Here is a 23,180-nt window from a genome sequence, read left to right as displayed (position 1 = left end):
GCGCGTGTGGGGGTGAGGCGCGTGGGGGTGAGGTGCGTGTGGGGTGAGGCACGTGTGGGGTGAGGCGAGCGTGGGGTGAGGCGCGCGTGTGGTGAGGCGCGTGGGGTGAGGCGCGGGGGCTGGGCGGAGTGGGTGCTGGGCTTGGGGGTCCTGCCGGAGCGAGGCTGCTCACCGCCGGCCTGGCTCAGACGCTTGCAGGGAGGGGCCGTTGGTGCTGAGCGCAGAGGGACGTGTGTCTGTGGTTGTGTCCTGAAGGGTGGGAGAGAAGTGGGCTGAGAGCTAGCGGGTAACTTGAGGTCCAGGGAGCTTGTTTTTGAGGCACATCCTAGAGCAGGTTCCTTTCCCAGCCGACGACCCTGCAGAGGTTGAGGGGGGAAGCTGAGTGAGGACACCTTGCAGGTGGGCGTCCTTGAGCAGCTGAGGTGGGCCTGGGACAGGGGGCCGCCTCTCTGGCCCTGTCCGCCGTGGTCGGGCTCAGCGGGGCAGTACTGGTCGGGCAGTCCTGGGGTCTGGTGAAGATTAAGGAGGTAAAGAATCGCCCCACGAGTCATGGGAGTGGGGTCGTTATTTTTGAAGAGATGAGGGATACGGCCCTGAAGCCCTGGGCCCATAACCCTGTTCTGCCCAGCGTCCTCCCTCCTGTGGGTTCCACGTAGAATGCAGAGTGGGGACCCGAGATCCCGCCGGCGGGTTTGAGCACGGGCGGTGCTCCGTGGGGCAGGCCTGGACCCCTCCTCCCCCTCCGCTACCGCCTCTGCGCCATGGCCTGACCAGGCATCCTGGCTCAGATCCCCAGCATCGCCAAGAGTGTGGCAGGAATTTAAAGGACGGGGTCGGGCTTAGAGGGTCGAGGGCCAGAAGGCCACGGGGAGGGGGTGGATGTGGGTTCCAGCCCTTATGAAGGACCAGGGCTTGGGTCCCCAGTGAGGGCAGTCCCTGCGGGTGGGCCGACCAGCGGGCGTCCCTGGGCTGCTTGGCAGGAAGTGCAGGGCAGGTGGGAATAAGTAACTCCCAGACTTTTGAGCCAAGCAAAGCCTGTCCCGGCCGCAGTTCTGCAGGCTGGAGACGAGGGGCTCCCCTTTGCCTCCATTCATTGTGCCCAGGGCACCCCTCTTCTGCCCAGCACCTCCTCTGCTGCCCAGTGTGCCCCTGCCCCTGGGGAGGGGCTGCGTGTTAAACAGGTAGCCACGTGCCCGTGCTCTTCCTGAAGCTATAAATCCTCTGGGAAAAAAGTTTACCAGCAGCTGGGTGCAGTAAGCCCACCACCTCATTCCTCACCTGAAACTGTCTGGGGTCAGCTATCGAGGATGACAAGAGAAGGCATAAAGGCATCTCTACTGAAGAGAGAGGTGGAAAGGTGTATACATTTTATATTTAAAAACACCCCGGATCTAGAACACTGATTTAAAAAAAAATACAGTATGAGTGTGAGAGTGTGTGTTTATGTGTACATTGTGTATATATGTGTATGTGTACATTGTGTGTATATATATATGTGTACATTGTGTATATGTGTATGTGTACATTGGAAGGATATGCGTATGTGTACATTGTGTATATGTATGTGTACATGGTGTATATGTGTATGTGTACACTGTGTGTGTGTACATTAGAAAGATATGTGTATGTGTACACTGTGTATATATATATGTGTATGTGTGCATTGGAAGGATATACACTAGACTTAGCATTAGTGATCTTGGAGCAGTAACGTTGAGGACTTAAACTTATTTATACCTTTTTGTATTGTGTAAATCTTATTTCTCATGAACACGTTACTTGTGTAATAAAAGCAATCAAGTTTTTATTTTGGAAAGGAAAGTAAGTTGGATGGTCCCTCAAGCGTAGAGCAGGTGAATGGATTGTGGTATATTCATGCGGTTGCTTTCTATGTAACAATAAAATGAAACAGATTCAGCAGTGTGGCTGAATCTCAGAAGTATAATGTCCAGTGAAAGAAACAAGACATGAAAAGAATAAATGGAGTGTGATCTTATTGATCTGAATTGCAAAGTGAGCAAAACACTACTGTGGGATCCCCCCCTTACCCATGGGGGATACGTCCCAAGACCCCGTGTGGATGCCTGAAACCACGGTTGTGCTGAACCCTGCATATACTCTGCTTCTTCCTGTACATACATACCTGTGATGAAGTTTAATTTATAAATTAGGCACAGCATGACTACGCTTGTGCTTTGGGGCCATTATTAAGTAAAATAAGGGTGACTTGAATACCATGGCAGTGGATCTGGTAACCTACAAGGCTGCTAAATGAGTGACCTGCGGGTGGATATGCCAGACAAAGGGATGATTCATGTCCCCAGCAGAACAGAGCTGAACAGTGCGAGCTTTCGTCCCACTGCTTAGAACAGCATGCAATTTAGAACTTATTTCTGGAATTTTCCATTACTTTTGGACCATGGTTGACCTCAGGTAACAAGTCGTGGGTAAGGGAGGTGACTGTCAGGAATTCCCTGGCGTGCAGTGGTTAGGACTCTGCGCTTTCACTGCCGAGGGCGTGGGATCAATCCCTGGTTGGGGAATTAAGATCCCACAAGCCATGCGTGGCGCAGCCCCCGCCCCCCCAAAAAAAAGAGTAAAGGGAGGGGACCATCTGTTGTTTAGCGCTGTAGTCATAGCTGGTAAAAGTGAAGGAGAAATAGAACAAGCTGAGGTGTGATCATGTCTCGAGTTAGCACTATTCTGGCGGGGAGTAGTTAGAGAGTCTGCGGAGGCTGGGAGTGTTCTGCTTCTTGACCTCCACAAATGATTCATACTTTTTATTGAGATATAAATCACATACCCAAAATTCACCCTTTAAAATGTACAGTTCAGTTGAACAGAAAACCCATGTCCACAGAGACTTGCATAAGAATGTTCAGAGCAGCATTATTCCTAACAGCCCAAAGTAGAAACAGCCCAGATGTCCATCACCTGGAGGAGAGGATAAAGAATATGTGGTCCAGCCACATGATGGAATGTTACTTAGCTGTAAAAAGGAGTGCAGTACTGATTCGTGCAACCACATGGAAGAACCTTGAAAACATTATGCTAAGTGGTATCTTAATATGGTTTTGATTTGCATTTTCCAAACAACTAACGTTGAGCATCTTTTAATGTGCTTGCTTATTGGCCATTGTGTATCTTCTTTGGAGAAATGTCCAACTCCCTTGCCAATGTTTAAATTGGGTTTATTGTTGAGTTGTAAGTGTTCTTTTTATATTCTGGAAACTAGATCCTAATCAGATATATGATTGGCACATATCCTCTCTCATTTTGCGGGTTGTCTTTTTACTTTCTTGATAGTGTTCTCTGAAATATAAAACTTTGAAATTTTGATGAAGTCACTTTTACCTAATTTTTCTTTGGTTGCTTGTACTTTAGATGTCACATCTAAGGAACTGAAGCCTAATCCAAGGTCACTGTGTTTTTACCTATGTTTTTTTCTATGTGTTTTATAGTTTTAGCTCTTAGGTTAGGTCTCTGACCCGTTCTGAGTTAGTTTTTGTATGTGATTTGAAGTAAGGAACCAAATTCTTTCCTGTGCATGCGGATGTCCTGTCGTCTCAGCACCATTTGTTGAAAGGACTGTTCTTTCCACGTTCAATAGTGTGGGCATCCTTGTTGAAAATCAGTTGACTGTAGATGCACGGGTTTGTCTACAGACTCCCAGTTCTGTTTCATTGATCAGTATTTCTAGTCTTACCCCAGGACTACATGGTCTTGATTACTCTAGCTTCATAGTTAAGTTTTGAAATGTTAAAGTGCGTGTTCTCCAACTTTGTTCTTTCTTCCAAGTTTGTTTAGGATTCTGGGTCCCTTGCATTTCCATATGAATTTCAGGATCATCATGTCATTTTCTCCAAAGTAGGCCACTGGAATTTGGACAGGGATTGCACTGAATCTGTACATCAGTTTGAAGAGTGCCGCCATCTTAACAGTGTTCACTCTTCCAACACGTGAACAACATGGAATATCTTTCCATTTGTTAGCTTTGTAAAACTTTCTTTCAACAATGTTTTGCAGTTTTCAAGGTAAAAGTTTTAAACTCCTTTTGTGAAATGTGTTCTTAAGTATTTTATGCTTTTTGATATTATTGCAGGTAGTACTGTTTTCTTAATTTTTGGATTGTTCATCGCTAGTGTATAGAAATAAAACTTAACTTTTTTGTATCAATTTTGTATCCTACAACCTTGCTGTACTTGTTGATTAGCTGTAATTGTGTGTGTGTGTGTGTGTGTGTGTGTGTGTGTGTGTGTGTGTGTGTATCCTTTAGGATTTTCTATGTACAAGATCATGCCATCTCTAAATGGAGGTAGTTTTACTTCCTTTCCAACCTGCATGCTTTATATTCACTACTGAAGTCGTCTGACCTTGGACTTTTCTTTGTAAGAATATTTTTATTACTAATTCAATCTCTTGTTATAGGTCTTTTAGTTAAAAAGAATTTTTTTTTCTTGAGTTAGTTTGGGCGTTGCTAGGAATTTGTCCATTTCATCTAGGTTTTCTAATTTGTTGGCATACAGTCGTTCATAGTATTCCCTCATAATTATTTTCAAATTTATAAGTTTGGAAGTAATGTCCCCTCTTAAGTATTTGAGTCTTTTCTCTTTTTTTCTTGGTCAGCTAAAGGTTTGTCAATTTTTTCAATCTCTCCAGAGACCCAACCTTTGTATTTGTTGGTTTTCCCTATTGTTTTTCTATTCTTTGTTCCACTTATTATCACTCTAATCTTTATTACTTCCTACTTCCTACTATTTTTTCAGGGGGATGGTGGTGATTCTGCTCTTCTTCATTATTTTTCTTAAGGTGAAAGATTATTTATTTGAGCTCTTCTTTTTTAACCTTGGTACTTGCATATACAAATTTCCCTCTAAACACTGTCTTCTCAGCATTCCATAAGTTTTAGTATGTTGTATTTTTATTTCTCTCAAATAATTTTCTGATTTCTTTCGTGTGTTCTTCTTTGACCCATCAGTTATTTGAGCATGTTTTTTAATTTGCACATATTTGTAATTTCCCAAATTTTCTTCTGTTATTTGTTTCTAATTTCATTCCATTGTGGTTGGAGAACATACTTTGTATGATTTCAGTCCTTTTAAATTTGAGACTTGTTTTCTCCCAGATGTGTGGTCCATTCTGGAGAATGTTCCACGTGTACTTGATAATAATATGTATTTTGCCGTTGCTGGGTTGGAGTGCTTTGTTTTCTATGTCTTACGGTTCTTTCTGTTCCTTTATTCTCCATTACTGCCTTCTTTTGTACTAGATCTCATGTATTTTCTAGTGTGCCCTAACCTTTATCATTGTATTTATATATATGAGATATTTATAAGATATATATATATAATATATAGTTATTTTTAACTCAATAGCAACTTAATTTACTAGTATATACAAACTTTGTTTGTATATAGCTCTGTGCCCACCCTTTTGTGGCCTTACTGTCATACAAGTTGCATCCTTCTACATTGTGTGCCCATCAACACTGATTTATAACTACTGCATTATGCAGTTGTCTTTAAATCAGATACAAGAAAAGAGTTACTAACCAAAAAATAACGCTTACACTATTTTGTAAAATATGCCTATTAGTTATCCTTGCTAATGCTCTTTATTTCTTCATGTGGACAACCAGCTGTCTGGGTCCTTTCATTTTAGCCTCAAAGTCTCCCTTTGGTATTTCCCCTAGGGCAGATGTGCTAGTGACAAATTCTCTCTTTTCGTTTATCAGGAAATCAATTTCACCTTCATTTTTGAAGGATAATTTTGCTGCCCATAGAACTCTTCGAGCACTTTCAACATGGTATGGCTTCTTGATTTCTTCTGGCTCCATGACGTCTGATGAGAAGGAGCTGTTAATCTTACTGAGGATGCCTGTACACGATGGGTCATGCTTTCCTTCTTTAGACATGGTTCCTTAAGTTCTTTGAACATATTTTATTTATTTTTATTTATTTATTTATTTATTTTTAAAAGACAAATTTATTCAGCATCATGATCAGACTATTACACTTAGCAATCAACAGCATGGGTGCAAAAAAAAAAAAAAAATCTACATTAAAACCCTCTGTTGGAATGCTTTACACTTTCCACGGAACAGAAACTAAAATAACCTGTTATACAATTAGTCACAAATACAGTCCTCGAGTTTTTTTGCCCATACACATGAGTATTGTCTAAAACATGTCTTCTTTGTAGCAGCTAGGCCCTGCCACCACTGTGCTTGGCTGAGTTCACAAATCTGTTGTAACCTGTAGCTTCCCTGTCACTTCTCTGGCTCTCGTCTCCTGCTAAGCTTTGTTTCCTGGCAGTAATCAAAACCTTCTGCCACTGCCATAGCTGCTACTGCTGCTGCTGGAACCGCCATAGCCACCTTGGTTTCGGGGTTCGGCAAAGTATTGGCCTCCACCGCCATAGGGGCCAGAACTTCTGCCTCCAAAGTTTCCTCCTTTCACGGGTCCAAAATTTTAAGATTGATTGTTGTAACTGCCAAAATCATTGTGGCTTCCACCACCTCCAAAATTGCTTCCATCATTACCAAATCCATTATAGCCATCCCCACTGCCACCATATCCACCACCACCGCGGCTGCCACCAAAGCCACCTCGGCCACTGAAGTCTCCTCCATGACCAAAGTTGTCATTCCCACCAAACCCCCCTCCACAACCGCCACCAAAGTTTCCAGAACCACTTCCACCTCTTTGGCTGGATGAGGCACTAGCCATCTCTTGCTTAGATAGGGCTTTCCTTACTTCACAGTTGTGGCCATTCACAGTGTGGTATTTCTGAATGACAATCTTGTCTACAGAGTCATGGTCATCAAAGGTTACGAAAGCAAAGCCTCTCTTTTTGCCATTGCCTTGATCAGTCATGATTTCAATCACTTCAATTTTCCCATACTGTTCAAAATAATCTCTTAGGTGATGTTCGTCAGTGTCTTCTTTAATGCCACCGACAAAAATCTTTTTCACAGTTAACTGGGCACCAGGTCTTTGAGAATCTTCTCTTGAGACGGCCCTCTTTGGTTCCACAACTCTTCCATCCACCTCGTGTGGCCTTGCATTCGTGGCCGCACCCGCCTCCTCCACAGTGGCATATGTGACAAACCCGAAGCCTCTGGAGCGCTTGGTGTTTGGATCCCTCATTACCACACAGTCTGTGAGCACTCCCCGCTGCTCACAATGGCTCCTCAGACTCTCATCAGTTATTTCAAAGCTCAAACCTCCGATGAAGAGCTTCCGCAGCTGTTCGGGCTCTTTGGGTGACTCTGACTTAGACATGACGGCAGTGGAGGGGGAGGAGACGTCACCGATGCTTACTCGGCGGCGTCCACGAGCAGAAAGGCTGAACATATTTTAAATAGCTGATTTAAAGCTTTTGTCTAGTTAGTCTGGACATTTAAAATAAAATAATGTGGCACCTCTGGAAATCAGATTCTCCCCTCTTCTTCTCAGGGTTGTTTGTTATTGCTGCTTACTGTAGATGTTGTTTGTTTCATGACTTGTCCGAACTAATTCTTTAGTCTGTTTTCTCTATTGTATGTGGCACTGAAGCCTCTGCTTAGTGATTGATGGAGATTTCCTTGAACGCTATGCCTGGTGCCGACGGGTCTCCCAGTCCTTGCCAAAGGGGCCCAGTGTGCATGTCAGGGCATCCCTTCAACCCTCACTCAGGTAGTTGGTAGCCCTACCTTAGCCTTCACTTCCTGCTTGTACTGAGCCTCCAGATCAGTCAGAGGTGAGAGCTTGGGTCTCCTCGGGTATTTCCTGAGCATGTGCACAGCCCAATGCCGGTGGCCTTCTAGTGTCCTGGGATTGTATGGGACCTTTTCAAAACCCAAGTAGGCATCTCATTCCACGGCTTTTCCTTTTAGGCTTTTTGGCTAGTGTGTTGTTAACCCCAACTATTATCTACTGCCTCAGGCAGCCAAAAAGGGAAAAGGCTTTTTATACGAAGCAAACCACAAGTCAGGTGAAATACAGAGTCTGCAGCTGGCGTCTTCTGGTGAGCTACCTGATGTCCAATAGTGACAGTTCTTCGGGAACGAGGCTTTGAGAAAGCTCTGGCCCATTCTCATCTTTCCAGGCAGTTGGTGTTTAAGGCTGCTGCAGAGCTGGAGAGCAGGAGATGGGACGAAGGCAAGTTCAAACATTACAGACGTCGTGGGCATCATTCTGTGGCTGTTTATGCTGAGATTCAGCATTTTTTCTTGAAGAGATATGTTGCTGCAAGCCTTTGATTAATATCCATAGTTCTGAAAAAGAAGATTCTGACAGTTTTAGTTTTCTTGTTGCTTTTATGGAGGAAAGAATTTTCAGAAGTCCTAATACCTCCAGTTTTGCTGACTCCACTTCATATATATTTAATGTTCACTTCTGTATGTACTTTCCCCATATTAAATTAAAAGCTGTTGTAAATCCGGGTTCCAGGAGGCCGTGTGGAGCAGGCTCCAAGGGAAGGGCTGTGGATTAGACAGAATGATGCAGCCTCTGCTGGACAGAAGAGCGTGAAAACCTACAGGCTGTCAGCCCCATGGGGGTCAGGAACTCTGCCCTACAACCCCTGTTGCTTTATGTCTCCCAGGTTAAGGCTGCCAGGGGCTCAGCTGTACTCAGATGGACGGGACGGAGACCCGACAGCGGAGGCCAGAGGAGCTGGGCCTGCTGCACGGCCTCAGCACAGGAAGACTCCCTGAAGCCTCGGAAGATGGACCGCTGAGTGTCCCTGAGAGCCAAAGGGTGGCCCCTAAACCCCTGGGGCCTGAGCTCAGCAGGGAGACCACCTTGTCCATTGGCCTCCAGGTGACAGTGCCCTTCCTGTTTGCAGGCCTGGGACTGTCTGGGGCAGGCATCCTTTTGAACTATTTCCAGGTAAGAGGGAACTAAATGGGGATGGTGGGGGTCGGGTACCGTCTAGTGTCAGCCTAGGGAGTAGGCAGGTACACATTGTGTCCAGCTTGGGGGCAAGGGGCAGGACCTTCTCAAATACCATTTTTCTAAAATTTGGGCAAGATTCTTTTAGTTACTGACATCAGAGACTAACTTTAACCCAGGTTAAGCTTTAAGAGACAATTATTAGCTCATATAATTGAAATATCTGAGGGGCTGGATTTCAGGCCTGGCATGATCCAGGTGCTTAAATGGTATCAGGTTACTGGCTCTTTATCTGTCAGCTCCGTTTCATTTTCACGCAAGATTCTGTACTTAGAGGGGAGGGTGGCCCTTGGCAGTCAATCCTTTGTAAGTGTGCTCTTAAAAAAAAAAGCTTTGCGCGTCCCTCACTGTGGGCGTCGGGACAGAGCTGCGCAGTCCGCTCAGAGGGTTCTAGGTCAGCTGCTTCATCACGGACCCCACCGGCGCCGACCCCACTCCTCATTGAAGAGGAGATGGAGGGCCAGAACAGCGCCATTGCCGCCCGCATGTGCGGGTCCTGCATTTGCTTCGACTGCAAGAGGCAGAGTGACCCCAACTTCAGGAACAGGCTGCGAGAACAAAGAAAGAAACAGAAGCTTGCCAAGGAGAGAGCTGCACTTTCCAAGTTACCTGACCTTAAAGATGCTGAAGCCATTCAGAAATTCTTCCTCAAAGAAATACAGCTTAGTAAAGAGTTACTAGCTCAAGGTGAATATGAGAAGGGTGTGGACCACCTGACTAACGCAGTTGCTGTGTGTGGACGGCCACAGCAGTTACTGCAAGTGCTGCAGCAAACTCTTCCACCACCAGTGTTCCAGATGCTTCTGACTAAGCTCCCAACAGCTAGAGAATTGTAAGTGCTCAGAGCTTGGCTGAAGATGATGTGGAATGAGGAACAAATGTCAGCATAATCATCTCCATTAGAAAATATTTTTAAATCTTTTCTAAAAAAAAAAGAAGAGGAGAGAGACTTCTTGGTCAATATCCACATCGGTCTCCAAATATTGACCCTGCTGTCAAGTGTCCAGTCCTGTTCCAGTTAGTGCTTCCTGAGGGATGACATTCTCTGCTCGGCAGCTTGACTTCTTTTGTCGTCGCCCTACGAGGGGAGGCAGGCCCCTTGATTTACACCCTAACAGAGCCCCATAGCGTGAGGAACTGGGAGTAACCCATCAGACAACAAAGCTACCAGTGTACCATCCCTTTCTTTTTTTTTTTTTTTTTTTTTTTTGCGGTACGCGGGCCTCTCACTGTTGTGGCCTCTCCCATTGCGGAGCACAGGCTCCGGACGCGCAGGCTCAGCGGCCATGGCTCATGGGCCTAGCTGCTCCGCGGCATGTGGGATCTTCCCGGACCAGGGCACGAACCTGTGTCCCCTGCATCAGCAGGCGGACTCTCAACCACTGCGTCACCAGGGAAGCCCACCATCCCTTTCTTGTTCTTTGAGTATCAAAAGCCCCATTCCTTCATCAGCATGATCGGCAGAAGTCCTCCCTGGAAGAGCATGGTACCTGAGAATACTTGAAGCCATTAGTGGCCAGGTCGTCGCTGTTGGTTGGCAAGGAGCTGAGAACACAGACTGTCTGGAATGGTGAGCCGGGAGGAACGGCAGCCTCTGCCCCTCTTGCTGCGGGCACTCCGTGCCCAGGGAACTTAGGCCTGCCCCTCACTGATTTGGAACCAGTCAGGGTTTGAGTCCCAGTCTGCCACTTAGCTGTAAGGCTGGTGCTTTAAAATTTTTAAGACCACTTAAAAATCAAGAGATGTCACATAAAAATTCAAGTTCCTGTTTTCCCTTGAAAATCTGGCAACTCTTCCAACATTGGACCCACATTCCCTCACAGCCACAGTTAGTGGTCACTGCCGTCTCGGTGTCCACGGTCCCCACCGTCCCTCGGTCTGCACCCACTTCACTCCACTACCTGCCTGCCCCTCCCTTGCCACCTGGGGTCCTCAGTGACCCTTCCAGCCCATGCAGTCCAGTTCCTCGTAGCGTCACAGCACTGGTGACGGCCAGCTGCCTTTCCAGGTTACTCCCAGACCTGCTCAGACCCCAGCATGGCTATGTGTCACGCCAGAGTCCCTGCCCTGGTGTGACCCAGCCCCAGGCCCCCGTTTGGTCTCTGTGATCCCCAGACCCCTCAGCCCTCTCCTTCCTCCAGTGACCTGGTGCCCTGCGGCCCCATATCCTTCTTTACCCTGCGGTGAGTCACACCGCTGTAGCCTCCAGAGCACCTTGGGGCCTGGCTTCCGCGTGCCAGAAGTTCACATGCCGCAGACCTCCCCCAAGAATTCCCTCTTCCACCTGAAGGCCGCCAGCCTCCTCGCCACCCTCCTGACTCTGTCTCCCTGAAGTCTGTTCTCTGTGCCGCGATTTTCAAAAAACCTGTTTCATTGTGTGTTCAGTATAACACCACTGAGCATGTATCCCCTGCACACGCACATGTGCTCACTGATACGGACACGCGTGTGTAGGTCACGTACATGTGCGTATTTATACACACATTGATTGATACATATACATACTTGTCTGTAAATATACAGATATATAAGTCCCCTGCACATGCTGGTTTATAGGTTGCGCTTCGAGCGGCAGGTAACAGAACACTGTGTGGCTTGGAGCCCAGACTCCAGAGCAGAACCAGCTGGGTTTGCGTCTGACCTTTGTCACTGGCACAGGCTGCCCTGTGTTCCTGGTTTTCTCCTCTTAAACCAGAGCTGAGGGAGAACTGCCCAGGTTGGGCTCCCGGGAGGGCTGTGACATGCGGTGCCGGGGCCTTGGACTTGGGTCTCGCCCACGAGGGTTTGTGGCCGACGTTCTTCTTCTCGTCGATACTCCATCACAGGTAGTTCTGTGCTGATGTTTAAGAACTTACACAAAAGCTGCGACTCAGATAAGAATTAGAGATACTGTTCTAGTGTTTCTTTCCCATGCCTGGGGGCAGGGCCCGGCCAAGCAGCCCCCACGATGCATCTCTCCCCAAGTTTTAAATCTCTGTGCACTTGCCTACTGCGTCTGGGATAAAACCCAACCTCCTAAAATGCATCTGAACATCCTGAGCTCACCTGGCTGTATCAGGATGGTTGCAGCCACAGGTACCAGAAAACCCGACTTACAGTGGGGTAAGTAGGAAGAAAATATGTCATCTCCCAAAACGAGGTTTCCAGGATAGGGCGATTCTGGGGTTGGAAAGTGGTGTCACCACCAGCCAACGATGTGTCCAAGGACCCGGCATCTTCCCAAATCCTGCTAGTCAGCCTCCACAGGTCAGCTTTGTCCTAGAGGCGTGTCGTGTCCAGAGGGAGAAAAGCAGACCGTGTTCTTGTTCCTCCTTAAGTGCAAGGAAACTTACCTGGGGACTAACTCCCCAGCCTCTCCCCGGCCAGATGGGAGGCACATCCCACGTGAAAGCCACATGTAGGCAGAGGGGATGGAACAGCGTGATCAGCTGGCTTAAGTCATGGTCCGAGGGGTGGGTCCTGCTGCTCCGCGGCCTCACCTGGGCCTCCTCTTCCCCCTCCCATGTCCCTCGGAGCCTTTCCTGGGACGCCGCCCCCAACATCACTTCCTGGGGCCTTGCCTCTACCTCCTCGGTTGAATGAGACTCCGTGAGCCCAGAGGCTGCACTTTTTTTTTTTTAATACATTTGTTTTTCTGGAAAAGTAAAGCATTCACGTGCCCGAAAGGTCAGCATGTGCACAGGGACAGGACGTGCTCCTTGCCTGTCCCCAGGCTCTCGCTTCTCCAGGGCAGCCAGGACCTGCACCTTCTCGTCTGCCTCTGCATTCCTCTCACCCTTTTACGCATGTGATGGCACATAGAAACTGTTGTGTGTTTTGCTTTTTTCACTTTACAGTGTATCTCAGAGGCTATTCTTTGTAAATATGTTAAGAGCTTCCTTTTTTAAAAAAGATTTATTTTTTATTTTATTTATTTTTGGCTGTGTTGGGTCTTAGTTGCAGCACACGGGCTTCTGTCTAGTTGTGGCGTGCGGGTTTTCTCTAGTTGTGGCACGTGGGCTCCAGAGGGCGTGGGCTCTCTAGTTGAGGCTCACAAGCTCTGCGGCATGTGGGTTCTTAGTTCCCTGACCAGGGATGGAACCTGCATCCCCTGCAATGGAAAGCGGATTCTTTACCACTGGACCACCAGGGAAGTACCAAGAGCTTCCTTTTTTTTTAATGGTCGTTCAGTATCCCATCAGGCAGACACACCAGAGTTTATTCACCTTTTTTCCTCTGATGTTTGTTTAAGTTTCACAACTATGTTAGTTTGCTCGGGCTCCTGTAACAAAGTACCACAGATGGGGTTCTTTAAACAACAGACATTTATTCTCCTGTCCTGGAGGCTGGATGTCTGAGATCCAGGTGTCAGCAGGGCCTCTCTCCTTGGCGTGTAGACGGCCGTCTCCTCCCCGTGTCCTCACGTGGTCGTTCCTCTGTCTGTCTGAGTCTCCTCTGACTATAAGGGCCTATTGGATATGGGCCACCCCCCCACTTCCAGCTTCCTGTCTCTAAATACAGTCCCATTCTGAGATGCTGGGGATTGGGGAGGGGCACACAAGTCAGCCCGTAACCACTTAGAGCAGCACTGCTGACAGTGCCACGTTCTTTACATGTCTGGGTGAAGGAGTGAGATGGATTGCTGCAGGCAGAGCTGCTGGGTCAAAGGGCATAGGCGTCCGTAACCATGATAGATGTGGGGCTGCTCCCACCTCCCTTAACGGCGTTATCTTCAGCCTCTGTGACCTTTCACCACCTGGCAATGGATCATACACTGTATGCTGTGGTCTCTGCTCCAGGGGCTCAGAGCTTAAGCAGCTTTGTGCCCCACGGCTGCTGTGGGACAGCAGTCAGCAGAGCTGGGTTTCGGCTTCAGGTGTCGTGATGCTGCAGCCGAGGGGTCAGCGTGCTGAGGCCTTCATCCCTTCCCCTTGGGCATGTCCAGCATGGCAGCTTCATCCAGGTGTGGGGTCGGAGAAGGAGACCATCTGCTAGCAAGGTGGGTCCCAGGAGCAGCATCTTTGCCGGCTACTGGACGCGTCAAGTCCCTGAGGTCAGCTCACCCTGGGGGTCGTGATTCAGAGGCCGGGATCCCCGGAGGCCGTCACTGGGACCGCCAGCGGTGTTCACTGTAGTGAGATTTGCATTTCTCATCAGGAGTGAGTGAGGTTGAGTATCTTTGGATATGTCCTTTGTCCGTATTTCTGAGGAGTGGTGTTTGTTTTTGTATTGATACTTCGGGGCTCTTTACATTTTAAGGAAATTGGCCTTTCCATTGTGATACGGATTGTAAATATGTTTCCCATTTTTCCATTTATCTTTTGACGTTGGTTTTGGTGGTTTTTTGCTGTGCGTGTACTTTTTTCTGTAGTTAGATTAACACACTGTCTTTCGAGGCTCCGAGCCTGTGTCCATCTCAGCGACAGCGGCTGCCCCTCGTGCAGCTGCCCTGCCCCCCAGGCCCCTGCAGGCCACACAGGCCACAGGTCAGAGGGCGCCTCTCAGGCAGGAGGAAGCCCCACTGTGTCGTGCATCTGCTCTCTGCATTGCGCGCAGTGAGAGTTCAGGCTGGCCATCCGCGGACACTGAGCTGGTCTGCAGAGGGGTCAGAAGCCCCGGGCCCCGAGTGTGGGTGGGCGTAAGGGGAGGGAGGGTGGGTCCTGCAGGGGTCACGCCTTAGCAAAGATACAGGGTGGCCTGAGAGGCTGGGAGGGCAAGCAGGCGGCTAGAGGGCAGAGGCGAGGGGTGAGAGCTGAGGGAAGAAGCTGAGGCTGCACTGGGTGACACATGGGTGAGGTCAGCCTGTCCATAACCTCCTGCCCCGGGGTGGGGGGGCAGCTGAGCACACAGCACTGGCCGTGTTGAGCACTCACGTGCGCTCACAGCCAGGGAGGGCCTTCAGGGCAGCGCTGGGCGCAGGATGAGCCGGCTGGGGTGGGCGCCCAAGCCTGCTGCCCGCTGCCCCCTGGATATGAAGGGCTGCTTACCCTCAGGCACGGAGTGGAGGCCACTCGGGGCCTCTGCTCCCCCCATGCCACAGCCGCGCACGGCCTTGCACCCCATTGACCTTGGACGCCCGGTGCTGACCGTTACCTCCAGGGAGTGGGCTCTTGACGGGACGCAGAACTTACAGGGACCCCTTGGTGGCCAGTAAAGGCGATTGAGGGGCTGGTGTGGGTGTGCCTCCCCCCGGGGCGAGTCCATGTTCGCCGGTACCTGCGGCAGTGCTGACGCCAGGGGCTCCTCTTGCTGTCTTGGAACTGAGCCGGAGCTGCGGGAGGGCCGCTCGGCCCAGCGCCGGCCTCGGGCGAGGGGGGTTGGGGGGTGGCTGTCCCCCTGAGAAGTGGAAGGACGAGGGTCCCGGCAGGCCTGTGGCCTTAGTGCAGGCATACACATCTGTCGCCCTGTGTGTTTGGAGTGTCCGGAAGGCGGGGTTCCCAGAGTTCCCTCCCTAAACGAGACGGCCCTTAGGCTGTGGCCCAGGCGTCTAAAAGGCACAGAGCCGGGCGGCCGGTGCTGAGGCGCTGCCTGGAGGTTAGGCACCTGTGCCGACCGCTGGGGGGCTCAGGTCCTGCACCAGGGACATCCGGTCAGGACGGGAGGGTGGTGACCTCCGCCGAGCGCCACCGTGACACCCACAAAGTGCACAGACCCCACTGGGCCCACTCAGTTGATCTCGGGGGCTCCCAGGAGCCCTGGTTTGGGGGTCACCTCCTCTGGTCTGTGGCATCTGACTCAGGACAGGGAGGCCGCCCCCTGTGGGTGGGATGTGCCAGAGGCCCAGGGTTGGCTCCCCGCCCGGTATTGAGGCTGCCCTCCTTGGTCACTGTGCCTCCCAAGGCCCACGGGCAGCCGGGCTGCGAGGGTCCCAGCAGGTCTGCGAGGGCCCCCTTCCCAGGAGAGCAGGGTGTGTACCTGCGTCGTGGCTCAGCTGGTGGACGGCGCAGTCCGGGGGAAGTTTCTGGCGTCAGGTTAAAGCTCTCAGTGGTCCAGGGACCCCGGAGGCTCTTGAGGGTTCTCTTCAGTGGAGGTGTCTCTGGGGCCCGATGGGCGTGCCTGCCGGCTCTAATGGAGCCTCTTGTTGGAGGGGCCCCTTCAAGGCAGGCTGCTCGGTAAGTATGGCCTAAATGGGCAGGAGTAAACTTTGCACGTGAAGACGGTCACCTCCAGAATCCACAAAGCCCGCACAGGTGCTGGGCTGTGTTCGCATGTCAGGATGAGCTGCTCCCGGTGAGCAGAGGGTCTTAGGGGTCTGAGCAAGGGGAGGCTTGCTCTGCGAGGGCGGTGGCAGCCCATCCTCTCTGGGCGGGCTCCTCTGTGAGTGTTCGGGTGTCTCAGGGAAGGTGTCCCATGAGTCTGTAGAGGGGCGGCCATCGTGTAGCGCCAGCCCTGCGGAAGGTGCAGCAAAGGTCCGACCTGCAGGGAGCCTGCGGCTGCAGGTCCGCCTGGGAGAAGCGAAGGTCAACACGCCGAGAGTGCTGATGCGTGCTGAGCGGAGCGTGCTAGCCAGATCCGCAGGGCACAGCGTTTACCGGCTGCTGCCTGGGTGCGGTCAGTGTCCCGACAAGACTAGATGTTGGGTGTGGGGCCCACAGCACGGGACCCCAGCTTTAAGGCTGTGGTCACCACTGCGAGGCAGTTTGTCTCTGCCAGGTTTAAGAACGGAGCTGGGCGGTCAAGTGGAGAGCAGCGGGTACCCCCTTCACTCAGTAGGCCTCGCGAGACCAGGTTCAACCCCGAGGGCCAGTTTCAACGTGGTGGCCTGCGTTGGGCCGCATTAACAATTTTAACCGGGGAGGGGGGTGCCACAGGGTCCCCGTACGTCAGCCAATTTTTAAGTCAGGCTGGCAGCAGGGGTGCCTGATTCGGTCCGTTCACAGTCGTTCCGGCCTCGGGGAGGTGGTGACCCCGGGGCGGCTCACGCACAAGCCAGCCAGCGGGGCTCCGTCCGTGGCGGCCTTCACCGTGTCGGGAGCTGTTCAGTCAGCAGAAAGCAGCTGGTCAGGCTGCCGGGCGTGCGCGGTCAGGGGCGGGCCGTCCTGTTTGTGACGCCAGCTGCAGTGACGGCCTTCTCTTGAGGGACCTGCACCTGGACAGGTGAGCTCAGAGTTCATCAGCCCCACGCACCAGGCCCAGGGGAGGATGTGCCTCCCACGTGGGGCCCTCAGGGCTGCGCTCAGGAGCGCCAGCTGCCAGAGGCTGTGCTGGCGGGCGTTGTAGGAACACGTACCGGTTCCCGTGGGGCTGTGACTGACTTGTTTGCGTTCCGCGGGCTCCTCGGGGGTCGGGGCGGCAGCACTGGGGCTGCCCCAGGCCCTGCTGGCTTTACCAGGTGTCCAGGCAGCACATCATAGGAATAATGTGGGCCCTACACGGCTCAACTCGTGGAAGGCTGATGGGTCTCTTTCTGTCTGCCTCTACAGTGCTGCTTGTTTGTTTGTCCACACAGCACACGCGTGGGCCACGGGCCAGCGCTGTGCCGAACGCCGCGGTGGATGGGGTGCCGGGCCTGCTCTTGGCCGTCACAGCCGAGCAGGGAGCGACGGGCATGAGTCGGGGTTAGGCAGTGGCAAGGGCTACACGGAAACGAAGGGGCAGAGCTGGGTGACGGCTGGAGCAGCCTTGAGGGGGATGCCGGGAAGGTGTCCCTGAGGAGGGGGCTCTGGGCTGAGGCCTGTGTGGCGAGGGGGCTGGCCGGCCGGGGCGGGGGCACTCGGTCCCACATGGTCACCGGCAGGTGCGTTCTGCCGGCCGAGTTGGAAGCAAAAATGAAGACGACCTTTCCTGTTGCTGAGAACGTAATTGCCTTGACCTCTGGGACCTCAACAGGATGGGGGGATTCAGGTCTTTAAGAGTGACCGTTTCACTCAGAACCAGCCCAGGCTCAAGGTGACCTGCGAGAGGGCGGGAAGCCGTTGGGAAGGTGTGCTCCTGGGAAAAAAGCTGTTCCCACCCAGGACCCTGAGACGGACATGAGGCCCGGCCGTGCGCCCGCCCTCCGCGGCCCTTCCTAACTGTTCCGCAAGTTGAGGGGTTGGGGAGGTTCTGATGCTGCAGCTCTTGGTGCGCAGGGTCTGGGCTCCCGTTTCTGGAGCGCCTGGTGGTTCTGAGCAGCGTGAGCTGAGACCCTTTTGGTGGGGCGGGGGGAGGAGGTCACCCAGAGCCATCTGGCACCTGACCCAGATTCCTCCCGAGGCCCAGCACAGCCCCTGAATCCAGCTCAGGCCCTTGGAGACTTTCCGCTGTGCTGCTGAGCTCCTGTGAAAGTCACGTTCCCGATCTCCTCGACTGTGAGCCAGCGAGCTGTGTTGACATATTTTGTTCTCAAGTTGCATGGGAAAGTAATCTTCCACACATGATGGCATCTTTTATTTGTTTTTGGTGACAGTTTATTTTTTGATGGTTATAAAAGCAAATAATCACAATAGATGTACAGAAAGTTATGAAATAAAGGTCACTTAGGATCCCATCACCTAAAAGTACCCACTTTTAGCATTTTGGTATATAACCTACTAAATTGTTCACTACTTGTGTGCGTGTGTACTTATTTCTCATTATTTTTTAAACAAAAATGAGAAACGGGGGCTTCCCTGGTGGCGCAGTGGTTGAGAGTCCTCCTGCCGATGCAGGGGACACGGGTTCGTGCCCCGGTCCGGGAGGATCCCACGTGCCACGGAGTGGCTGGGCCCATGAGCCATGGCCGCTGAGCCTGCGCGACCGGAGCCTGTGCTCCGCAACGGGAGAGGCCACAACAGTGAGAGGCCCGCATACCGCAAAAAAAAAAAAAGAGAAACATTTTTGTAATGATTTATAACCCGCTTAATTAGGGATCTTTCCCATGTGTAATCATGCAAGTGGTTGTCTATTTCCACATCTTCTGTCCTGATGAGAGTGGTTCAGGGACCCACTGTGTATCATTTTATGTTGTATTATGACGTTCAATCGCATTTAAAACTATAAAGAGATCACAGGAGGTGCTGAAGCCAGGAGAAGGAAATCGCTAGTTGGGGGGCCTGTCCAGATGTGGGCCTGGGGACTGGGGCAGCCAGTGTTCAGAGTGGGCCCGCTGAGAGGGGTCTGTCTGTCTTAAACGAGCTAGCGGCCTTAGACGCGTCAACTTCTGCTACACTTTCCTTAGAAATGTGCCATTTCTCTTAGCCTCCTGCTGGTTCAGACTCCTGTGTGAACAAACGGACCCTCATCTCAGAGGCGGGCAGCAGCGGGGGCAGTGGGCACTGGAGTTGGGGGTCGAGGTCCTGGCCCCGCCTGTGAGGCTGACTGGGGGATGGTCATGGACAAACCCTGGCGGGGCCGTCAGCTTCTTATTTGCAAAACCGGGACCTTTGCTTCCTGATGCGTGGCTCGGAGGTGCCTTGGGAGTCTGGTGATGGATGGAATGTGACGTGTGTGCACGTGAAAGGGCACGGGTGGTCAGCTGTGGCCTGAAAGCTCAGGGAGAGTCTGGGCTGCGCAGGGAGGTTAGGAGTTGCTGCATTATCTGAGAAGGTCCCCTTTGCTCCTGCTCTGCAGCAAACCATGCCTGACTCTGTGGCTGGCGGGAAGCCCGCTGTCAGTATGATCTCAGGTCTTTCATTTGGACGCCACTCAGCGAGCAGCTGGTGGGACACACAGTCCAGGACCATCCCCTCCTGTGACAGGACGGCTGGTGCTGGCTGCCCACGGGGCCGCAGCCGGAACACACCCGAGATTCTCCTCTGTGGGGTGGCGGGGTCCCGAGCGCCAGCATCTCCGGAGGTGGGCAGTGGAAGCCGTCAGGACCCCAGGATCGGGGCCCAGAACTGGACGGGGGCAGCGTCTCCTGCGCTCACACACAAGGGGCCGACAGACCCCAGCCGTCGCTGGGAAGTGGGGCTCCTTCTGTCTGGCTCCTGGGAGGGGCTTCATGAGAAAGTGAAGGGGGCGAGGAAGGATGCAGTGCAACATCGGGGGCGCGAGGGAAACGGCCGTCAGGGTCTGGCTGGAGTTGGCGAGGAGGGAATCGGGCTTGGCCAGCTCAGTGGGATCTGGTGAGGGCTGGACTCCAGGCTGAGGGCTGGGCTTGAGCGTGGGGTGGACTTTCCGAAGGAGGGGAACCGACTGAGGTGCACAGGAGGCGTGAGCGAGCATCCAGCCCGCAGCTTTGGGCTCCTGCTGGCTCTGGCCTTGACTCTGCTCAGCCCGCCCTCAGGCCTGGACACTGTCCCCGGCACCTGTGGGATGCACAGTGGACACACTCATTTATTCCACGTAGAGACCCCCTTCTCCTCGGGGTCGGGACGGCAGCTCAAGGCTGGTCTAGCCTCTGTCGGCACGAGCCTGGGCCCCTAAGAAGCACCTTACAAAGTCTCTGTCCTTTGAGAGACAGCAGGGCTGCATTCCTTCTGTGAACACAGCCTCTTCCTGTGGCCGTGAGCCCCTCGACACCTAGGTCGAGTGGCCGCAGGGCACGGCTTCTTTCTTGGGGGCCTGCAGGCCTCTCGACCTTGAGGGGTGACAGTCCTCAGGGGCTCAGACCTGGCCCGAGGAGCAGGTGCTTCAGGCTGAGATGTCCCCAGGCCCCGTGCGGCCTCACCAAGGCCGGGCCTCACGTGGCTCCGGCTCTCTGGTCCAGCCCGAGCCAGCGTGGGCCGGACAGCTGGACGCTGTCAAGGTCGCTCCAGGGGACAGGGAGCCTCCTCGTGGGAGGCCAGCCGAGGGAGGTCCCACCGGACACGGCAGCCACTCTCGGAGGAGAACCTGATCTTCGGGGAGTGGACAGCAGGAGTGGCCGAGCCCTGAGCGAGGCTGAGTCACCCGGCCTTTGTTCCTCACCGTTGGCTCTGGCCCTTGGCCGAGGGGCAGTGGGGACCGTCTACAGCACGGGGCACCTGGCAGCTCTGCCCGGGTGGACTCCTTAGGAAACGCATCCTGGTGTGGGTGGAGGCCGGTGTTGGGGGCGCCCAGGCTTGGACATCCAGGGAATGCGTCACCGGCCTGGCCATGGTGGTCACCCAGCTGGACCTGGAGCTCTGCTTTCAGGGCACGAAGCTGCGAGGCTTCCGCTGTGAGTTCACCCGCTGCCCCCGCGGCGTCCTCCCCGAGACCACCTTCACCATCGTGGGCCAGGTTGTGGTGCCCGTCCTGCTGTCTGGCCTCGGCATGGTGATGGCTGGCCTGCTGATGAACACCGTCCAAGTGCGTATGGCGAGGCGGGGGGCAGCGTGGGCCCCGGGGTGGGGGACCAGGCATCACACACAGGACAGGCCCCTGGGACGGGCAGGGGACTGGGCTCGGGGGGCTGGCAGGAGTGTCCTCCTGGAACCTCAGTGTCTGAGAGTCACAGAGGCTTCTGACGACCCTCCACCGTCAGCCTGCATGAGACTCCTCAGCCTGGGAGCTCGAACTGTTCTCCTTCCAGCAAACGCAGACCCATTAGGCAGGGCCTGGGGGGGCCTTGAGTCCTGCTCCTACGGTCTCTCCCCACCCGAGGGGCTCAGGCATCCTGCCTCAGCCTCTCCACCTGCAAGCCAGGCAGCGTTGTGAGGTTGGTGTGCTGGCCCGAGTGGGGGTGCCGGGCACCGCTTCTCCAGCCCCAGAATCTCTGGAGGGGGGTCTCAGCAGGAGGACGGGGTCCTGAGCATGGTGGGGGTCCAGGCGCACGGGGGGATGCAGATGCGGGGGTCTCTATCAGGAGAGGTGTTTGCTGGGAGACCCAGGGGGTCTGTTTATGCCCTGGGTCAGCTCTGGGAGCCGTGTTTGGGTCACTTACGGAGATAGTGTGTTCTCGATCCGCTGGGGCCTGTACGTGAGCATGCGGGGGGAGGGGCCGTCACCTCTCACATCCTGCCGTGCTCCTGCCTCTGAGCTGGAGGGGGCGGCCGACACCTACCCGGGTACCCAGCTCTGAACGAGGTTCTTGGGGCGGCGTCTGGCCGCCCTGCCCAGTGGACAGGGCACTTTTTCACGTGCTGCTGGCTGGAGGCCCGGATTGCTGTCTGCTGCTTCCCCTGGAGTTGCCCCGGGGTCTGTCACCCTCCCTGGGCCTTGCGGACACTGGGAGAGTCCACCCTGAATCTCTCTCCTTGACCTTCCCCAGCACCTTGCGTGGAGCATGGCCTCGTGTCCCCGACCTGCCCGTCCATGACCCTTTCTATGGGGCCTCGGGGCCGAGAACAGGCGGCCAAGAGTTCGACAGAGTCCAGGAGGTTTGGTGGGGCCCTGGGGGGGAGGGGGTCATGCCTGACCATCAGCGGAGGTGCCCCGGGGCCGGGTCTGGAGGGTGTCCAGCTGGAGAGTGCAGCGCCCTTCCTGACCGCGTGTGGGTTCCATCTGGGAGGTGGGCCCAGAGCAGACGTGGGGCAGGCTGTCTGCAGGTTTGGCCTTGAGCCGTCAGCTTCGGGAGGGCCAGCGACTGGGAGGATGGAACAGCTCTGTACGTCACAGCCCTTTCCTCGTCCCCACTTTGCAGACAGGGTGCGTGAGGGTCAAGGGCCCTCTGTTTACTGGCTTCCAGTGCTCACCACCTCCCTGCTCACCCCTCCTGGCAGTGCAGGAAGCAGCCTTGGGGCTCCCAGAGGGAAGCCCACATCACAGGGGGCTCCTGGCTCCAGCAGTACCCAGGCTGGTGCCTGACCAGAGCCATTCACACCGGGCCTCGGGGCTTCCGAGCCTGCAGTGAGGTAGACCACCTGGCCCGACAGCCGTACCTCGTGGACAGTCCCCGGTGCAGCTCTGCCTGGCTGGGTGCAGGTTTCACCTATGCTCTTTGGGGCCAGGAGTCTCTGATTCTGGGCCTGGGGATTGAGGCCCAGTAAGTGGCCAGAGTATCAGTTTCGTGTCTTCAAAAACTTTTTTTGCAGTTACACAAGTAAGTGTAAGTATTTCTTTTTAGGGAACAAGCATCGCAGCGAGGTTAAGCCCTCTTTGACCACAGCCTCAGTCGCCGAAGGTCCCTTACTATCGAGTCGTGGTGTCATTCCAGACCTTTTTGGGGTTTACATGCACACGTGGGCACCAGGGGCCGTGAAGGCGCACGTGATTACTCCTCCCAGATCAGGGCTGAACCAGACAGGCTGGCTGCTCGAAGCAGCCGAGAGCCAAGCGCCGGGCAGGTGGACAGAGCCACTTGTCATCCAGTTCATCCTTTGTTGAGCGAATTTGGTTGAATCCTGAGCGGAAGCTGATCTTCCTGGCTGGCGTTTCTGGTGGCCGTTGGGCCCCCCTGCAGACAACGGGCAGGGGGCGGAGGCAGCAAGGGAGGAGGGGCAGGTCGGAGACTCTGCAGAC

The 23,180-nt window shown here is 53.4% G+C and overlaps 2 protein-coding genes and 1 pseudogene across 11 annotated transcripts in view; 2 read left to right on the top strand and 1 right to left on the bottom strand.

Annotated features, from left to right (window-relative positions):
- Nucleotides 1-23,180, top strand: part of SLC41A3 (solute carrier family 41 member 3) — a 71,904-nt gene that overhangs the window by 5,705 nt on the left and 43,019 nt on the right. For 9 of the 10 annotated variants that reach the window (XR_003796705.1, XR_003796703.1, XR_003796704.1 and 6 more), the window contains exon 2: nucleotides 8,587-8,873. Coding sequence is in view for 6 of the 10 variants with exons in the window: in XM_029242674.1 (XP_029098507.1) it covers nucleotides 8,619-8,873 (255 nt within the window). In the remaining 4 variants the exon portion in view is untranslated. Of the gene's footprint in view, nucleotides 1-8,586; nucleotides 8,874-20,837; nucleotides 21,090-23,180 lie in introns of those variants that run through there. The other variant, XM_029242679.1, reaches the window with a different exon arrangement.
- LOC114907238 (heterogeneous nuclear ribonucleoprotein A1-like) lies at nucleotides 5,975-7,437 on the bottom strand. Its single transcript, XM_029242680.1, has one exon. The coding sequence runs from the start codon at nucleotides 7,353-7,355 to the stop codon at nucleotides 6,471-6,473; it is 885 nt and encodes a 294-aa protein (XP_029098513.1). The 5' UTR covers nucleotides 7,356-7,437; the 3' UTR covers nucleotides 5,975-6,470.
- LOC114907239 lies at nucleotides 9,389-10,114 on the top strand (annotated as a pseudogene).

Source organism: Monodon monoceros, unplaced genomic scaffold (genome assembly GCF_005190385.1).
Source record: "Monodon monoceros isolate NGI ecotype Baffin Bay Population unplaced genomic scaffold, NGI_Narwhal_1 Super_Scaffold_3, whole genome shotgun sequence".
NCBI lineage: Eukaryota > Metazoa > Chordata > Mammalia > Artiodactyla > Monodontidae > Monodon > Monodon monoceros.
The sequence above is the reverse complement of the archived record's forward strand: the minus strand, read 5'-3'. Positions and strand labels throughout refer to the sequence as shown.